Raw genomic sequence first — 18,673 nt, forward strand, 5'->3', positions numbered from 1 at the left:
CGAACAAACCGGTATAATGACAGTCATTTTCCCAATGCAATGTTTCTTATCCAAGTCACTCTCAGATGTGAGTCGCCAAATTGTTTAGCTAAAAGATGAAATCATACATTGCTGTCTTTCCACCGCGAGGACACGCATAATGGTACACAAGTCTTTTGACATCCATCTCATTTTTCATTTCTGGGCTTGTGATTTGAGCACAGCGATTTGAGCACTGCGAGGCCTTCAGCGCGTGCTGTGATAGGAGGCCCTCTTTCTCTTCAACCTTGAACCTGGATGAGCTGTTTCTCGATGCGACCGCTAGGGGGCGAGCGTTTAGTTCTAAAGCCACTTAAACTTCGTAATGTAGTGCCACGCTTTGAAGAATGCCGCCTCCTCCTCGCGCGCTCTGGCCGAGGCCGCCGCCGCGTCGCTATTGGCCTAATGGCATCACGTGGGCCCTCGCGCCATGCATCAGCGCCATTTTTGCTCGAGAAGCGTCTACGGAGTGGCGAGCAGCGCATGTTGGCGCCGTTGCTACGCTCGAGCAGTGTAGGCGGTGCTATAGTCGAGGAGGGAGCGTGAAAGAGAGGAGAAGCGAGACGGAGGGAATGTGGCGGAGGAGAGTGTCGCTACTTTAGGAAGTTTGAGGGGCTTTACTTAGTTCGAGTCGCCAATGGAGGAACCGACAATCGTAGGCGTGTTCTATTTGGCCGTGACAGTTCTTTATAGGTATGAACCGGTTTTTATTTCATTATCCAGGATGCGTCACGACAGAGACTCGTTTCACTAATCTATCATAGCTAGCCTTATTGCTAAGCAACGTCAGCAACTTGTGCTCCGTGTCGTGCACGTCACGATAACGGCGATGGCGCCAGGCTTCGACGGCAGCCCAGCTCGATCATCACTGGTTGACTCAGTCTTCAGATTAGTACGATCTGAAGCCTTACCTTGAGTCCAGCACTGACTTTTCCTATTCACATACAGCCAGCTCCCGTTAGTTCGACTCTAGCGAGACCGGAAGGTTTGATCGAATTATCCGAAATTTCGCGTTAACGAACGGCAGCAAAATGAACGAATTCACATACTTTTATTTTTATTGCTCGAGGCAGCCTGCTATGTCTTTCTGCTCAGAGCTCTTGAAGCGCAACTCTAAAGGCATGTGGCACGAGCCATCGACATGCTTAGATGCTGCCTCAGTGTTGAACTTAAAGGAAAGGTAAAGTTTGGAAAACTCTGAAAATAAACAAAGAAAACGCAATGCAAGGCAGGTTCGCACTTAGGCCGACAGTAGCAACGTCCGGCAAATTCCTAGTAGTTCAAGCCTTAGCAGTGCACGAGAGGATGTCGCCGTGGGTCAAATGAACTGAAGTTGTATACTTCCGTATACAGAGCTTTTCTTCCACAGCCAATGTAAGGTGTCTTGCCCGGACTTCCTAGTGTGTTCGAATTAAGCGTGAAGTTGATTTAACCGAGGTCAAATTGACAAGTGTTAGCCGCACAGGAAAAATGCAGAAATGCTCTCAGACTGCCGAAAGGACTTGAATGACATTTGCTGCATTCTAATGATTTAACAGAGAAAGTTACGTTTTAGCAACTGCATTAACCAGAATTTTGACATAGGACTTCAATTTTTTTACAAAAATTGCCGAAAATCTGCGAGTTTAGCAGCAATTCGAGCAAGAGGTTTAAAAATTTATAGTTCTGCAAAACAAAAGGAACAGTTATCACAATTCTGTTTACTGCAACTGATTGAGCACCTGAAGTGGACAAATTTAATGCATATAAGTTAACAGCCTATGTGAAATTATTACACGAAAGCTTACAAACATTCTTCAATGTCCCACTCGCAAATTCTTCGGATATTTCGTAGTGTCTGCTTTTCCAAGTTTTCCATCAACTAATCCACTTGCAGTTTATGCGCGAACTTCTGCACGGAACATTATGTGTACATTATCTGAAAGTACTCTTTCTAAATGGGGAAAAGTCCCCTACACGTGGTTTAACATGAAGAGCGTCTCACATGCTGCACAAGTATTTTTTGAATTGATAAAAAGAAAGAACAAGCACCGAAGAGGTTCCCGTATATTTTATTACAAGAAAAAAAACTGTTCGGAGGTTCCCACACTCTTTCACAAACACTTTCCAGGCACTCTCAGCACTTTTGTACAATGACAAAGGCATCCGTCCTTCAGTCCAGCAGTCCATCTCAAGTCCAACATCACACCAGCACGCACGTCACTTCAAACACAACACTCACATAAAAAACACGAAAAAAAAAAACGAAACAAGAACACAGTCCATGTCTCCATCTCCTGTGCAGTTTCTGAAAAACGTATAAAACACTCTCTTCCTCCTCCATTCTGCTTTCCTTTAATTTAGCCGTCTTAATTTGTAACTTGTCTAACTAGTGAGAAGCGGCCACTCCGCCGGCAAGTCGAAAACGTTGGCTCGTGAAGTATATTTACAACGCCTCCCCGAGGCAAAAGTGGACGTGGAGGCGCCTTCGGCAACGCCATGTGTGCGTGCGTGTGCAGGCATGCGACAAGTGTCGAGAAATAATAAGCGCGACAAAATGAAAACTTGCTCTCTGCATTTGATAACAGACACTGGAAGATATTTAGAGGCCGGCAAGCTGAGTGACCACAGTGCTTCGGGCACTTTGTGCACTTGAACTGGAGTACCCATTAGTCTACCGAATCTGGGTGACAGGCACAATGCTTGTGGCGATGGCCACCGCAAGACTGGCTACTATAGGCAGGCTTAGAAGAAATTCAATTCAAGTCACCAGCATTAGCTTAAAGAGCACTGAAAGGCCAGCTGCAACAAAATTTCCCTGCAGCTAATTACAAATGTGTACATATCCTATTGAAGTGATCTTGTTTAAGCCACTGTGCTTGTAATTGACCCATTCTTTAATTACAAAGCCTTCAAACAGTGGCTAAACAGACAACAAGGGCACCCGATTGTAAGCAGAAATGGTATTACTTGCCCACAGAAAATGGCAACAAACTTCGAAACTGATAATCTATTGATATAGCTCAACTTAATCATTTACTTTACGCGTCGCTTTAAATGTGGAGACTGCCCCTTAGCAACACAATCAGAAACAAGGCTTTGTGTGCAGTTCTGAAGTTCAAAATTTCATTGTAGATGACCTTTAAAGCATGTTTTGCCCAACTCCCAGGCCTACAGACCAACCTAACACCTAGAAAAACTATTAGGCAAATCTGTCCGCGATGTCTCATTGCTCAAGGTAAGGCAGCTAACCAAAGTTACCGCAGAGTATCTGCTGGCTCTGGTGGGTCTCCAGGCTTGCATATTGGCAAAAATATGTCTACCGTGGAGCGGCGCTATCGCCGCTGATTGCAAATCAAAATTTTTTTTCCAGTGAATCTTGAACGGATCTAAAAAATTTTTTTGTAGATTGCAGCGAACTTAAAATGCTGTTTTTGTAGCGTCTGAAACGCTGAAATCTCGCAGCGCCTGTCCCTGTTGCAACTTGGAAACTACAGTGCATCATCTGTTTGTTAAAGTCAACCGGCACACATCATTTCCAAAAGGTGTTGATCCGTTTTTAGGAAAATCATACTTAGGTCAGCATAACACTAACACTGTCGTCATAAACATATGCGACACTATAAACACTTATAAGCCTTCAAAGTATTCAAAAACACAATTTACCTTAAATACCCCATTTATCGTTCAGATTTCAAAAACAGATCTTTTGGGCACATTTATGAGGATACTTAGCAAACTTTGACATAGTTATAACTTTTGTTTTAATGTATCGCTTGCTTAAAAAAATCGCGAAACTGCAGCCAGCGCTGAAGTTACTGTTCTTGCCCACCCTCTCAAAACTTCTCTGCACACAACCTGTCGAAAACATGCTAAAGGTACTGCTTCAGCCACAAGCAGTGCTTCAATGTGATGGCAATAGCAGCAGGGCCAGTGCCAACTTCAAGGCCACTATTTCGTAGCTATATTTTCCTGCTCAATTCTATGAGTGTTACCATCCACTGCGTTATTCTGACCACTGACAAAGCACAAAAAAGTGCGAAAAGGCAGTAGCATTTTTCAAAATTGCGGCCCGAGTTTGTGCGAAGGGTCAGTACTGAGCTCACCATCAAATCTCCATCAGTCATTCATTGTATCACTGAATTCTAATGCATCTGCAAATGCACCAGCTAATGCTGACGCACCACCAGACGCTAATGCATCATTGAATAACAGTGCATCAGTGAATCCTAATGCATCACCAGACGTCTGTGCATCACCAAATGTTGACACATTATTCCACGTTAGTGCATCCGCAAATGCTAATGCATCAGCAAATGCTACATCAAAAAGCACACAAGCGTTTTTAAGAATGCAAAGAGGCAAACATGCAATGGCTGCTTTTCATGAACAAATTATGCAAAGGAACAGCATGGGCTCTCTGTAAAACACATACAAGGCTGAAAGTGAAATAAATGTGCGCACTGTACAAAGATGTTGACACCAAACTTGTGATGCGATTACATATTGCGTGTCTTAATGCACATGCACTTTTGTTTTAAACTAAATAATTGATCTTGCGAATTAGTTTTTAGGAACGATGGCAGCCTCGGGCATTGTCTAATTGCGATTAGGTGTATAATATGAGCGATAAAAGAAGAAATGCAGTTGGCCACGCGGTCAAATAGACATTAAGCAAAGGTCATAACTTAAAGCAGCATACGATGGACTAAATTTAAACTGATGCCACTTCCATTCTAGTCGTTCATAAAACATTTGTGATAGTTGTACTTTGGTATAATTTTTGCCCAACCTCATATGCCAAAATGTCATTTATCTCAAGTGATGCCCAACTAGCCCCAAGTCGCACGGTACTATGTTACCATGCGACAATGATATACCATCTATTTTTTAGCATCACTATGTGGGACACTCTTTTAAGGTTATCACACAATTCTTTATTCTACGTAGACTGTGATCTGGTTGCATGCTATTTGCACTTGATAGTGCCTCATGTTTCGCTTCTCAATGACACATCGTACAAGTGTCATTTGCCATTCCATGTGCAAACTTCTATTATGCCTTAACATGCCATTATGTAATTTACTAAGACTGTGATCTTGTTATATGTTGTTTGTACTCAAATAGTCTTTTCAAATTTAACTTTGTAATGGCATGTTGTGCAATTATTGTTTGCCATTTCACATGCAAACTTATATCATGCTTTAGCACCTACTGATTTAATCTACACAGACAGCAATCTCCTTATTTGTTACAAATATTATTGGCCATTCCTTGCGCTTCTATTATCAAACCTTAACTTCCAGTTTCAGCTCGACATTTAAGAAAGAAAAAAAAAATTTAAATACTAGGTGCCAGGCTATGCCACGCAAACTGCTAAGTTAAATAGGGACACATACACCATGACATAAAAAGAAAGTGCCGCGATTTCTAAGAGGCGATATACCATAACACGCACCTGAAAACATAGCAGACACATAAGGAAATAAGCAAGGTGGCGCATTGCAATACTGTAGCCACATCTGACGGTATAAATTAACACAAGCTAACTTCTCTTATAAGTTATGAAAAGGATACATCACCCCTTTCTGTCGCATATTTCTTTTAACGAAAGTGGCAAAAAACGTCGCTCAATTTTTTTTTTTTACATCGTGAAAGTGTCCACAAGAATGCAATTTTTGCTCGTACGTTTCAATGAACAAAGTAACACACTCCTGTGTAGTTGCAGGTGGAGTGATGATTGTAAGAGAGGGGAAGTAATAAAGAATTTAAGCTTACTTCAGCTTTGTGTTGCCACAAGTAGACCATATTACGAGCCTCTAGCAAGGAAACCCTTTATGCATGCAACAGTTCCAAGGGAACTACATTTACAAGGAGTAACATTCAGCCAAAGCAACGTTGCTATTCAGCTAAGCTCCCGAACGCTGCTAAACGTTGTCAAAGCAAGTATTTTTAAGATAAAAGTTGTTCTAATTCTTGCTTCAACAGAAAAACACTTCGAAGGTTTATAGAGTTCAGAAAACAGTCCAATGATCTCATGAGTAGCCTCTATCAAGACCTCTTATGCCGAGAACTATTCCCAGGGTAACAATTTCCGGGGCGCAATGTTTGGATGAAGCAACATCGTAGTTCAGCTGAACTCCCACAAGTTTCCACGAGGCAAAGCAAGGGTACATATATAAAGGAACTGTCCCAATTTTCGCTCCTACAGAAAAAAAAGTTTAGAAGGCTTATTTAAGAGTCCTGGAAATGGTTTGCCTGCCCCCGATCGCAGTCATCAGCAGGCACTGTACACTCCAGTCCACACCTCAGGACGCACTCGTCGAAGAGAGCTGGCAAACAGCGATGTCGAAGTGGTGAATCCTCTCCGCGGCCACTCGAGAGGAGGAAGCGGGCACGAGCCAACGGACAGCCAGGGAGAGAGCCGGCTAAAGCCATCATTAGGACGCATCGTCGGCTTGGTTGTAGGTGGCCTTGCGTACTTCCTCGATGGCCTTGCACCAAGCCAGGGCGTAGCCTTCGGGGTCTTCTAGGTAGTAGGTTCGGTTGGGCTGCGATGTCCACCACACAACACAGTCACTTTTCGAACTCCGAGGAGCAAGCTCTAGCCTGCTCTAAAGCATGCAGACTTCCAACAGACATAAAATTGCTGTACTTATGCAATTCTAGTGCACAGTTTTCGTGCCCAAGAAAATGAGTCCGAGAATTGTTTGCATGCTACAATTGCATAGTAAATAGCATGTTCATGGCTTTGGTGAAAGAACACACGTGCTTGTAAGTTGGCTACGACGGTGCTATTCGAGACCCTCGCACGTTGCAGGTTATCGTCTCATTTGCAACTGCCGAGTCCTTCACAAAATGCGGTATATCAAATGCATTGCACGGCAAAGGATGTGCACTGGTTCACAGGCAGTCATGATAAAACTGATACCTGTGCCACACAGGAACAGAAAATTACATTAACCTGCTAATGCCTCACATTTTAATGCCATTTGCATGATGCTACATGGGCAAAACCTAATGTAATTTGCCCTAATGTCATTTGTTACCTAATGCGTTCCCCAGAACTCCTTCAACTGAGAAATGCATACTCTCAATAGCATAGCTTGCGCAGTATAATTGAAGTACAGTAAAACATAATTAATCCTAATTTCACGGGACGGAAAAAATGTCCAGATTAATCAAATGTCTAATTGTCGACAGCATCAAGAAAAAGAAATGCTTACTATGTCAACACGCTTTTATTTACTGAATGAATCAGCAAATCTCGTTTCTATTTTGCACGAAAGCTGCGTAGAAGCTGCAATTCTGATCATTTCGTTACCGATTTGCACTCGCAGCAGCAAAGGCCTTGCGACTTCCTTCACAGCAGGGCAGAGTCAAAACGAAATTGCTGCTTGCCGCAATCGCTCTGGACGAAACCGTGGTAGCTATCGACAGGTCGGTTGCATCGCAGACTAGCACTGCATGCACAATGGCTCCTCTAACTGGATGACGCAACCCATCGCTTTCACTGTACTGCAAGCAGATTGCGAGATGGAGCATAGAACCGTGAACGTGCTGTCAAAATTCCTGGTGTCACGGCAAGTTGGCACAGGAACTTTAGGGCATCTTCTCTTCAGAGACTTCTCTGGCTTACCACACTTTCCTGTCTTGGCAAGAGTGGAATGTTTTGTCCTTGCAAAAGAGTTCATGCAGTTCAAAAGAAATGGCTTCTAAACCACCTTAAGTACTGTGAAGGCATCTTAAATGAACATGCATTTCATAGTAGGGTAGAAAGATGGGCGACTTGAAAAGGATGCATACTTATTGATCAGTGTGAAAACAACGGAAGACAAAAAGATAGTAGGACAGCACTCGTCCCGAGTCCTTCTACCTTGTTTCTGCCGTTGTTTCCGCGCCTATTAATAGGTACGAATTTCGTGTACGTAAAGCTGTGACGATAATCTTTGCCGGAGACTGCAGACCCACAGACCGTAAGAAAACCACAAATTCGAAAAACAATCCCATGCTCCTCTCTGGGCTTTTCCAGTCCACTCTTCGAACATGGCAGAAGGGTCATGTACGTGACATCACCAGGGTAAAAGCCGCCGATTGGTTGGCCGACCAGGGATGATAGGGCCGTGGTGACGAGAGCCGGCTGTGTTCCGAGACAAAAAGGGGGGCCTCGATGATTGTGCACCAATGATGCTTTTGAGAAGCTTCCATTCAGTTGGCATCATGGGGAGGCCTATTAAGGGAGAGCTTTCGCTCGGGGGCTCCTATCTAAATACATGGGAAAGAAGAAATAATTTTTCTCAGCAACCACTGCAGGAAATTTGATGAGGTTTGTTGTATTTAAAAGAAAAAGTGGAAATTAAGTGACTGTTGGAAGCAGATTTCCTTTATTTACGCTGTTTACTCTTTTATAAGAATGGTCTGAAATCAAACATTTTCAGAAAACGAAGCTATCAAGTTTAGAACTCTTAACTCGGCAATAAAATAAACTATCAAATTTCTGCAAATTGCCGCTAATAGTACATCTGAAACAGACAAAAGATATACACTATACAACACTCTGCAGTATACCATTGTTATGAGAGTGTGGCTTTTGCAAAGCCCTTGTAAAGATAGTAACCAGTTCATATAAGCTTTAAATGTATATATCGAATTTGTTCACTTTCGACGCTCTAACAGATGCAGTTTACAGAACAACGATATCTGTTTTTGATACAGAGGGCCAAATTTGTAAACTGTGGGCTTCCGTTGTTTTTTTTAACTTACGAAGATCTTTATACTGTATTCATTCAGGCCCCAAATCAAAATTTCGCTTTCAACAATCACTAGAATTTGACACTCTCTCTAAAATGCAACAAATTTCATTAAAATTGACCAAGGGTTAGCTCAGAAAAGGATATCTATAGGCAGCATCGGAGTTGGGCCTGAGCTAAATCTTCCTCTTAAGCACTGACAATGGAGAGCCGTTTTTCTGGTTCTCCATCTTGGTTCCGTTGCCCTACAGCGGCCTGCGCAGAGCTGGTGAGACAGCGCATAGAGAAGTACTCTGCCAAGGAGGAGAGAGTCCATGGGGAGAGTAGTGAACACAAGCAAGACACCACAATGACTATGCATAGTCATTTATGGAACATCTGTACCTTCGTTATCACCGCATCGTTCCGAAAAATTCTTTCGGCTGTATGTACATTGTAGACTGGTACACAACCACTGCTATATAACAGATTTTTGAGCTCAGGGTGGTTTAGGAGGTATTTTAATATTGTTGAAATTGAAGTGTCGAAGAAAGAGGACGACTTTTGCTCCAGGAATGCTGCAAAAGAACACAGCCTGGATCGAGCTCCCTTCCATCTTTGATCAACGCTGGTTCTCTTGTAGATAGAGTAGATCGTGTAAATAGTTTTCTTGTGAATAGTGCTTTCTCAACGTTACATATTTTGTGAAGCTAGGTAAGCGTCGTCGCCACAGTGTTCTACAGCGGAGCCACACTCAGCAATTGGCCATGCCTCCTTGGGACGACATGTCGTCCACACCTTGCATGTGTAGCAACGAACACCCAGTGTGTTGCCCTCTCCTCACCTCTAATCCCATCCCATACTCTGGCCTCGACATTGCTGACGTTTGAGAATGGCTGAGCATGTGCAAGAGCGTAAGGCAAGCTTGTGTGCATAGTGCTTTTATCAATACAGTCAAACCTTGGTGTATCAAATAAGGATAAAGTGAACTGTTGCTTAAGTCGAATAAGTGGGCAATCGCCAAGATAACTGCACATACGGTTGGACCTCGATATAACGAAGTTGGCAAAATCGGTAATTTGCTTTGTTATATCGAAATTTCATTCTATTGAAATTGCGTCTTTTATGCAAATAATTGCCGATGGATTTCTTTTACACTAAAGCGCCAGAAAATGTTCTAGATCATCAGGCAATCGGAAAAGGCTAACTTGAATGGAAAAATAAAAATTCATTTTGTTGAATCTGAGAGTTGATGACGAAAGATACGGCAACATGCCGTGTTGATCATATCTTCCCATCGGCAATACAAAGCGAAGCCTGCCACGAATTGGCGTACATTCTGCCCTCTCGGCTGATGGTGTCCCTCCTGCAGTGGGGCGACGCTATCACAAAAAGCGCCAGCTGAGGAGAGCAAACGCTTTGTCTGCCTCTCTGTTCAATGCGTCTCCAAAACTCGAGATTATGCAACCTACAGCACTAAACACGTGGGCAGACAGCGCACGATGGCATGCCACCTCAGTTTGCCCAGTCCTTGCTTACACGGCAGACAACCTATGAAACGGGGCGCACGGGCTGCGTCCGCGCTCAGCCACACTAGAAAAGGAGACAAGTGCGGTGGTAAGGAAGGAATGCTTTGTTTATCAAGCCAATGTTCACGCAGCTCATGTTTTCTGAGGTGTTGAATTATCCCTACAATAACAGTTGCGCTCTTGCTGGTTTCCGGTTCAAATGCTCTGGTCATATACAAGTCAAGGCATTCGTTTTCGGCATCGCCACTGCCACTCGTTTTTGTCTTTACAACGGCCCCTTTGACAGCCACCCAAATGATGCATCGGCACGGTGTGCGCCACGCTCTCTAACGACGGCGATTCCTCCTTGTTTGCGCCCTCTAAAGGGGCACGGCCATCGCCCTAAAACAAAGGGCTTAAATCGCCACAGCAAAGTAGTGCCCATTTCTACTTTCGACATGCTTCACTGCAATACACTATGTATGCTTCGCTGCACAACACTACTGTACTGCATCGAAACTTATTTTTAGAAAACGAGCATTACACAAAGCTTATGTGCTTGCCCTTAAACGCCTCCATGCTATTCGCCTGTTTCTCTCGTACTTTTACATATTGAATTCTGGCTATATAGTTGAACCTCACAATAATGAAACCGGCGGGGAACGCCAAGAAAATTGCTTTCGCGAGAATTTCATTCTTGTGAAATGAGACGGAACAGATAGGCAACGCGTCGAAGAACGAAGCTTTACTGCCACAATTACATTAGCCTAACTTTGGCAAGCTCTGCTCGAGGATATAGAACCGCACTGCTGACTGTACAACGTGCACCGCATGCATCGATCAGCTGCGGCAGCACTGCCGTGGAGCAGTATTCTCGGTCAATATCTTTCGGAGATGCGATCACTTTTGCGAGATTTTACGTAACTCTGCGCCGGACGCAAAGCAACAGTGCTCCACGCATGCAGCAGCATTCCTCCAGCGCACGCTGTTGCCCGCACGCACCGACGCGTCCGGTGTCGAGCGCGAAAGTGATCGTATCTCGTATACCCGAAGGCAATCGATCGAGATTACGGCCCCTTCGCACTAATCTACATCCGGCGCCTAATCTGCACACGAAGCCATTTGAGTGGCATCAAAACCAGTGTTCTTGAACCAATGCGTACAGACGTACAGGCGCCGACGCGTCAGGTGCTGAGCGCGAAAGTGATCGTATCTTGTACATCCGAAGGCAGTCATTTGAGATTACGGCCCCTTCACACTAATCTACGTCCGACGCCTAATCTGCACGCAATGCCATTCGAGTGGCATCAAAACCAGTGTCCTTGAGGCAAGGGATGTGTATTCCTGGACAATCGCTCAATTATGGCCGGATGCGCAGCCCTCCATGCTGCAACCGCCACCTCAAGCACCATAATTTTCCACGTCGGTGGGACATTTATTTCCTTGTTTTTGCTTGCTTGTATTTCCTTGTTTTTGCATTTTTCTCACAAAAGCGCACATCACATACTGCACTAGGTGTGCAAAAACTGTCGTCACATACCGGTAGCAACATGCATGCTGCTTCAAACAGGCGATCAACTAACAAGATGGTGGTCATGACGTGTTTTCAGCCCACGCGATCGCTTCCGGTGCTTGGTTGTTTTGTAAAAAAAAAAAAAGGCTGCGCCCACACAAGTGTAACGTGGTGGTATTTACGTGCAAAGCAATCGCATTTGAGCACATTTTGGAGCCTGCTAGCCTTGTGCGAGTAAGTAACAGTGCGGAGTTACGTTTCGGCAAATTTCGTTGATGCAGGCTTGTAGCACAGAGACATTTCGATGTCGAGAGGTGCGAAATGCATTGAATCCTATGGGCATTTGCTGCGGATACGAAAATATTTCGTTGTCACATATATTTTGTTATCGCGGATTTCAATTCTATAAAACAATTTTTTTATATAACAGGGTTTGACTGTATAACAATATTGCTTGATTGATTTCAATTTGCAATATTGATTTTTGTAAGTCACTATCATATGAAGCCAAGGAAAGCATAGGGGATATATTATTAGTTGTTTAATTGAAATGTGCAAATGATAAAGCAAAGAGAAATGAAAGCAGACAAAAAAAATGTAGTGCGAATTAAGCAGTAAATGCGAGAGATATGCATCAGCATTAAATCGCATCTTTTTGACATCCCGAATCCATGATTTGAGGAAGCTTTGGCTCGGCCACAATTCATATGTCGTCTACTCAAATACATGTAAAACGCAGAAATGGTTTTTGCCAAGATAGCCCCTGGGCTCATTTTCATGATACTTGTGGCATTTCAGAGAAAAAGTTAAATTATAGTGACTGTTGGAAGCAAAATGATAATTTACAGCCTGAACTTCTCACAAAAATTTTAAAATATTGGCAAGTTAGAAATAAATGGAAGCGCAATGCTCACAAATTCGTAAATCTGCACCAAGAAATGGTATCGCAGTTCCGTAAATTGCATCCACCAGAGCATCCAAAGCGGACAAATTTGATATATGAATTTAATTACAAAAGTATGTTGCAATCTTTATGAAAGTTTTTCAAAAGTCCTATTCACATATTAGAGAGCTTTAGAATAGGGGCCCCAAATGTTTTGGGGCCCCAAAGAAATAGCATCGAAGCCAGTGTGCATGGCCGAGACGCAAACTACGTTTGGGTTTTGCATTGGGCTCGCTAATTTCACTGATTTACTGGGAGCCTGAAAAGCTGCCCTATAAGTTTTGCGTTGGCAAACATGGCGGCCCACATCGAAGCGCGACGGCTCTGACCCAGTCCCATACTGTGCCTGATTCGTGGTGACGCGTGAAGTTCATAAGCTGGGAGAATGGACGGCAGTTAGTGCTTTCTCTCAACTAATGTAACTAATGTAACAAGTAATGAAGATTGATTCATTAACCGTGCTGATTCTGACTTCGATTGTAAATTTCATGGATCCTAGGTCTAACACGGCACTTGGCTGGTGAAGGCACACAAAGTTGGTTAGGCAAAACGAAGCACAACTCATTTGCTGCTAATAGAATAACCTCAAAATTGTAATTAAACTTGTAAACATGAGTAAAAATTACTCTTATCATAAAACAGTATATTTCATTTTAATATTTCTAATAGCTTTTCTTTGACGTCATAGTGCCACTGCAAGTGCAAAATGCTATCTGCAAACGCAATGTCTTATTCTAACATTTTTCACATCTGCGTGCCCCAATGCTAACGTTCGCAGAGCTCTTTGTGACCCTTATTCTAATACCCCTGTCACATGGGCACCCGCGAACTCCATTTTCGTTTTTAGGTCAAGGGAGTTGCACTCCGTGTCACACGGTCTCCCTCGTTCCTTGCAAGTTAAATGGAGATTTCGGCGAAGGAAGTTTGGCAATGACCACTACGGCTGGATGAAGTACTCTCGTTTCCAGATAGCTACAGCTGCGAAAAAAAAATTGCGCTAATAAAATCGTCGTAACTGGCTCACTCGCCAAATTTAAGATTATTTTCTTTTGCCTTGGTTCATATGCCACGTAGTGGGAACCTTTAATTTGCTTTTAGGGACATAGCACCTGCACCCTCAACACCAATGCTTCACCAGGCGCCATGTTGTTTCGGCATTTCGTATGTTTATCCGCCTCGTCGCTCATCTGGAAGCAGCCGAGTTCACCGCTAACACACGCGCAATTACACAGCGCAGAATCGCAATAGGAAGCGCACCGGTCAAACAATGTGACCCGCGCGGCCCATGCAAGAAACACGCAGCAAGCTCTCTCGCTGCAATTTTATTAGATTACGTACTGCCTTAAAAGAAAAGCTACCTTTAATGGCGACTGTATATATGAGCAGTTGCACGCAAAAGTAAGCGTAGCAGCGCCGTTTCTGTCCCATGCGGCGCCAGTCAAAAGCTCGCATTGTCCCATGAGGCACGGCTGCAGCTCCAGTGCCATAAATCACCGTTAGGGAGTTTCATGCGAACGGAGTTTGCGGGTGCCCGTGCGACAGGGGTATTAAACTCTCTATTAGTGGTGTACTTCAAAGCCATGTACAATACGTCAAATTTGTCCGTTTTGGATGTACCATTAGATGCAATTTGCAGAATTGCGGTATCATTTTTCTATAGCTGAGTTACACAGCTGCAAACTTGGTACTTACATATTCTGAAAATTGGCGATTTTTAACAACCTTTATTTAAAAAATTGCCAGCCTAAATAAAGATAATCTGCTTCCAACAGTGATTAGATTTTAACATTTTTTTTATAAGTGCAAGACACTTCATCAAATTCGGTGCAGCGGCTGCGGAGAAAAACAATTTCTCTGTTCCCCTGTATTTGCAAAGGAGACCTCGAGCTAAAGCATCCTCTTAAACCCCATTCACCACATTGCGAAGTGTTGTTCTCGAGCTCACTCTGCCCAGGCCCTGCCTCTTCGAGCAGCAATGTGCAACTGATGGTGGGGTAGGCCGGCGTGGGCATGCAGGCACACACACATACACACACACCTCCAACACCTAACCAGCTTCCCACACTTCACAAACGCATTTTTCCACTTCGACACTCCTAATGCTAACACAAAAAGGATTTGCTGAAGGCCGCAGCCAAACTTAGATGGTTTCTTTCCGGCAATAAATTGCTTTTTTCGTCAACTTTAATTTTCCTTTAACTTATCATTCCTACATTTCAATTAAAAACACCAAACAAGTTTCCCCTAAGCTTTCCTTGGCTTCACACGTACTAGTTGCGAACGCGCCCCATCCCTCGTTAAAGAAACCAAAGAGACAAGTGAAAAGCACGCACGCTCACCGTGTGTACGAAGAAAGTCTTGAAGTTCTTGGGCTCGGGCCTGAGCTCGGTGGACCAGGGTATCTCGCCCTTGAGCACCATCGCCTGGGGGTCCACATAGTATAGGTGGGGCCCCGTCGTCAGCAGCAGCATCCGCCGACGCGCGAACAGGCCCTGCTCGTTGAGGAGGCATAGTTGTAAACTGAGAAGGCTGCATCGTACCCTATGCCACCAGGGTGAAATAACGTCCGATTTCCCCATAATCTGAAAAGAACCCCGCAATAATATCTGTTCTTGAACCCCAAGCAAGACATTCAAGTAAGTGTAGATGTCTTTCAAGAAATCTATTTCCCACGCTAAAGAAATTTTGAAAAGAACATATAGTACTACAATGTGAAAACAGTTTAGAACGACAGAAAGCTGAGCTAGTTGGCAAGGATTCATTATGCAAAAAAGAGGTGAGGCGTGCAGACAGGACACAAGAGTAGAGAAGTGGGCAACATGAACGCCGACTATCAACTGAAGGGAGCACTGAGGCGAAAAAAGAAAGAAGACACAAAACTCATATGCGCAAGCTCAGGAATGGTAACACCACGTGTCAGTCGGGTACATGTGCCGGTCTACGTGAGAGATAACTGTTAAGGCACGTAATCTCTTCCTTATGTAAATTAATCGAAGGCTGGCTCACACATGCACTTCCACCATTATAGATAAGCCATGGCTCTACTATAAGACGCGTATCTTCATTCTTGTGCCTGTACAATATCGCGTATTCATCTAACTCTGGCGTGCAGTTGCAATCTTGGCAATGTAGCGAAAGATTAGAAGGCGATCCACCGGTTAACGCCCTTCTATGTTCCATTAGCCTCTGACTGATACAACGTCCCGTTTGCCCTACGTAGGACTGGCCAGGCTATTGTACAGACATAAGAATGACGATACGTGTCTTATGGTAGAGGCATGGCATATCTATAATGGTGGAAGTGCATGCTTGAGTCAGCCTTCAGTTACTTTACATAAGGAAGAGATTAAGGGAGGAAGTGGGTCTTAAAAATCTTTTTCTTATTTATGGGTTAATCTTTAATAAACTCCACTGTCTGGGGTAATTTTTCGTGCTGATTTCAGATCTGTAATTAGATTTTTGATAGCTGTAGCAGTTCAAAAAATATTGAGGTCTGAGAGAGAGAGAAACGTTTATTAGACGAAACAGTGTCCCGAGCGAGGCCGGGTATCACCCTAAGGTGGGAGGGCTCCTTAGTCCAGGAACCCTCTGGCTTCGACTGCCCTCTTAGCCCTGGAGACGAGTTGCCGTTGGTCTTCCAGGTCCCCGAGGGTTAGCTTGGCCTCCCACGTTTCGAACAGGTCGTTTGCCTGCGTTTCTGGTTGCATTTCGCTGCCTTCCTGCCACGGGCATTCCAGGAGCAAGTGTGCCAGAGTGTCGGGTACGTTGCACAGTGGGCAGAGGTAGCCGTGGAGTGTCGAAGTCAAATTAATTTCAAACTCGTTACGGGGCTTTTTGATGATTCCATCTTGCTAAACCAAAAACTAAATGCATGACACCATTGCTAAAGACCTACTGTAGGGGGTGATGCTATTTTTATTCATTTGGAAGCATTTTGCGGACAAGAAAACAATCTTGCATTTATTATGAAAATTTTTTTCTAATTAGCAGCGAGTACTATACTTGAATGTAATTTTCATGACGGGTCAAGAGTAATGAAAATAGCATCACCCCGCAGATCATTTCAATACGAATAAAATGATACCACCCTTGTCATTTTTGGCCAAAGACAACCTAGAAAAAACACCCGTAAGGCGGAGTACAGTGTGCAAAAACATCGAACTGAAATAAACGCATTTGAAGTTTCAAACAAATGTAGCTTTTGCTGAAGTGAATCTACAGCAATACAAATGGCACCATTTTGAAGCTCTATGTTTTGTAAGAATGGCCATACTAAATGTGTGACTGCACACTCTCAAAATAATAGCACACTGGCCACTGAACTAGCACAAGAAACTTTATTAGGCACCATGCTCTACAAAGAGCATAGTGCCTGGGTTTCAAACTGAAGTGTAGAACTCTGAGTGGGCATGAATATAGTTCCAGTGTTGTACATGCAGGCTGTCTGATTGATAGCAGTCTCCATTACAATCAGTTAGGCATTTTTTCATTTGGTATAATTGACCATGTTACTGAATGAAGGCTCTGAGTATGTGTAGCCTTCCAAGTCATCTTCACCTGACAGTGGCTGTGGAACTTAGGATCAGAGAGCCAGTGATAGATATGCAGCTGCTAGGTGCTTTCCAGAATTTTACTTTTGTATGATGCCTCGATCACTTCTGCAGCCAGGTGTGTGCCAGCCCAAGGGGCCTAGTGAACAGAGCTCATGATGAGGTTCTCTTTATAAAGGGGTGGTATGATAGATATTGTTACGAGCTATCGTGACAATATGATAATAGAGCGAACGCGCAATGTGCTTGGTTGCGAGTCCGAAGTGCCGATGTGCGAAATGCACAGCCGCAGATACAAGGAGCCGACGCGCGATGTGCTTAGTCGCGCAGTTCAAGGTGCCGACGCGCGAAATGCCTAGTTGCGGGCCCGAGGAGTCGACTTTCGACGCGCTTATTCGGGCAGTCCGAGGTGCCGATGCACGAAATGCCTAGTCGCGGGCTCGAGAAGTCGACCCTCGATGCGCTCATTCGGGCAGTCCGAGGTGCCGACGCGCGAAATGCCTAGCCGCGGGCTCGAGGAGTCGACACACGATGCGCTTATTCGCGCAGTCGGAGGCGCCGATGCACAAAATGATTAGGTGACGGTCCGAAAAGTCCGCGCGCGATGTGCATGATCGCCGACTCGGAGACTCCCTATGCGCGGTATGTTTAGCCGCGTTTCCGAGGATTGCGTGCGCGATACGAATTTGTCACGAATTCGAAACGCCGAGTGCTGAAAGGCTTAGCCGCATGTCCGCATGTCCGAGGATTCCGCGCGTGAATGTTGGTTGCGAAGTCCGCGTCGCCGATGCTCGGAATGCTTAGCCGCGAGTCTGAAACGTCCACAAGTGCAGGGATAGGCCACGCTACTGCGATGTCCGCGTAGCGCCCGTTTTGACACGTCGAGATTACGGCGAGTGGAGACATCAAACACGCGAGGTGCAAAGAGCCGAGCAGACGACGCGAGCGCCGGACCAATGGCGAACCGCGCTGGACCAATGGCGAACCGCGCTGGAGTCACGTGGCAGGCGCGGCCAATCGCAGACTCCGGCACGACCTTCAATCATTTGCTTTTTGTGCGCTTGTTTCTGTATGGAGGAGACTGCTGAAGCGGCAAATTTGAAGACGGAGAAATGCGCTTTCCAACGAGACCAAGATGGCGGCGCTCGGTCGCGCCGTTCCGGAGATATCGTGGCGTGAAAAACGCTGTTCTTTCTTGATTTCCGCGAGATTTTTCGCAACCTTGGCTGATAAAACGAATTTTTTAGAGCACTTCTAAGTGGTTTACAGTGATGATATTTGGGTATCAGATAGAAAAGGGGTTATAGAAACTGAAATTGTGATTTTCAAAAAATTGATTTTTTGGCCATTTTTCGCGATTTAAAACCCGCGTCCCCCCTTAAGTGCCTTAACAGTTATCTCTCACGTAGACCGGCACGTGTACCAGACTGACA

The 18,673-nt window shown here is 44.5% G+C and overlaps 1 protein-coding gene across 5 annotated transcripts in view; it reads right to left on the reverse strand.

The window, feature by feature from the left end:
- Window positions 1-2,053: 2,053 nt before the first annotated feature.
- Window positions 2,054-18,673, reverse strand: part of LOC139048921 (3-phosphoinositide-dependent protein kinase 1-like) — a 76,794-nt gene continuing 60,174 nt past the window's right edge. For 2 of the 5 annotated variants that reach the window (XM_070523887.1, XM_070523885.1), the window contains exons 12-13: window positions 15,024-15,272; window positions 2,054-6,548 (exon numbers count right to left, since the gene is read on the reverse strand). In XM_070523887.1, the coding sequence (XP_070379988.1) occupies window positions 6,438-6,548; window positions 15,024-15,272 (360 nt within the window). In that variant the 3' untranslated portion in view covers window positions 2,054-6,437. The remainder of the gene's footprint in view (window positions 6,549-15,023; window positions 15,273-18,673) is intronic. The other 3 variants (XM_070523888.1, XM_070523886.1, XM_070523889.1) reach the window with 3 other exon arrangements.

Source organism: Dermacentor albipictus, chromosome 8 (genome assembly GCF_038994185.2).
Source record: "Dermacentor albipictus isolate Rhodes 1998 colony chromosome 8, USDA_Dalb.pri_finalv2, whole genome shotgun sequence".
In the NCBI taxonomy this organism is placed as follows: Eukaryota; Metazoa; Arthropoda; class Arachnida; order Ixodida; family Ixodidae; genus Dermacentor; species Dermacentor albipictus.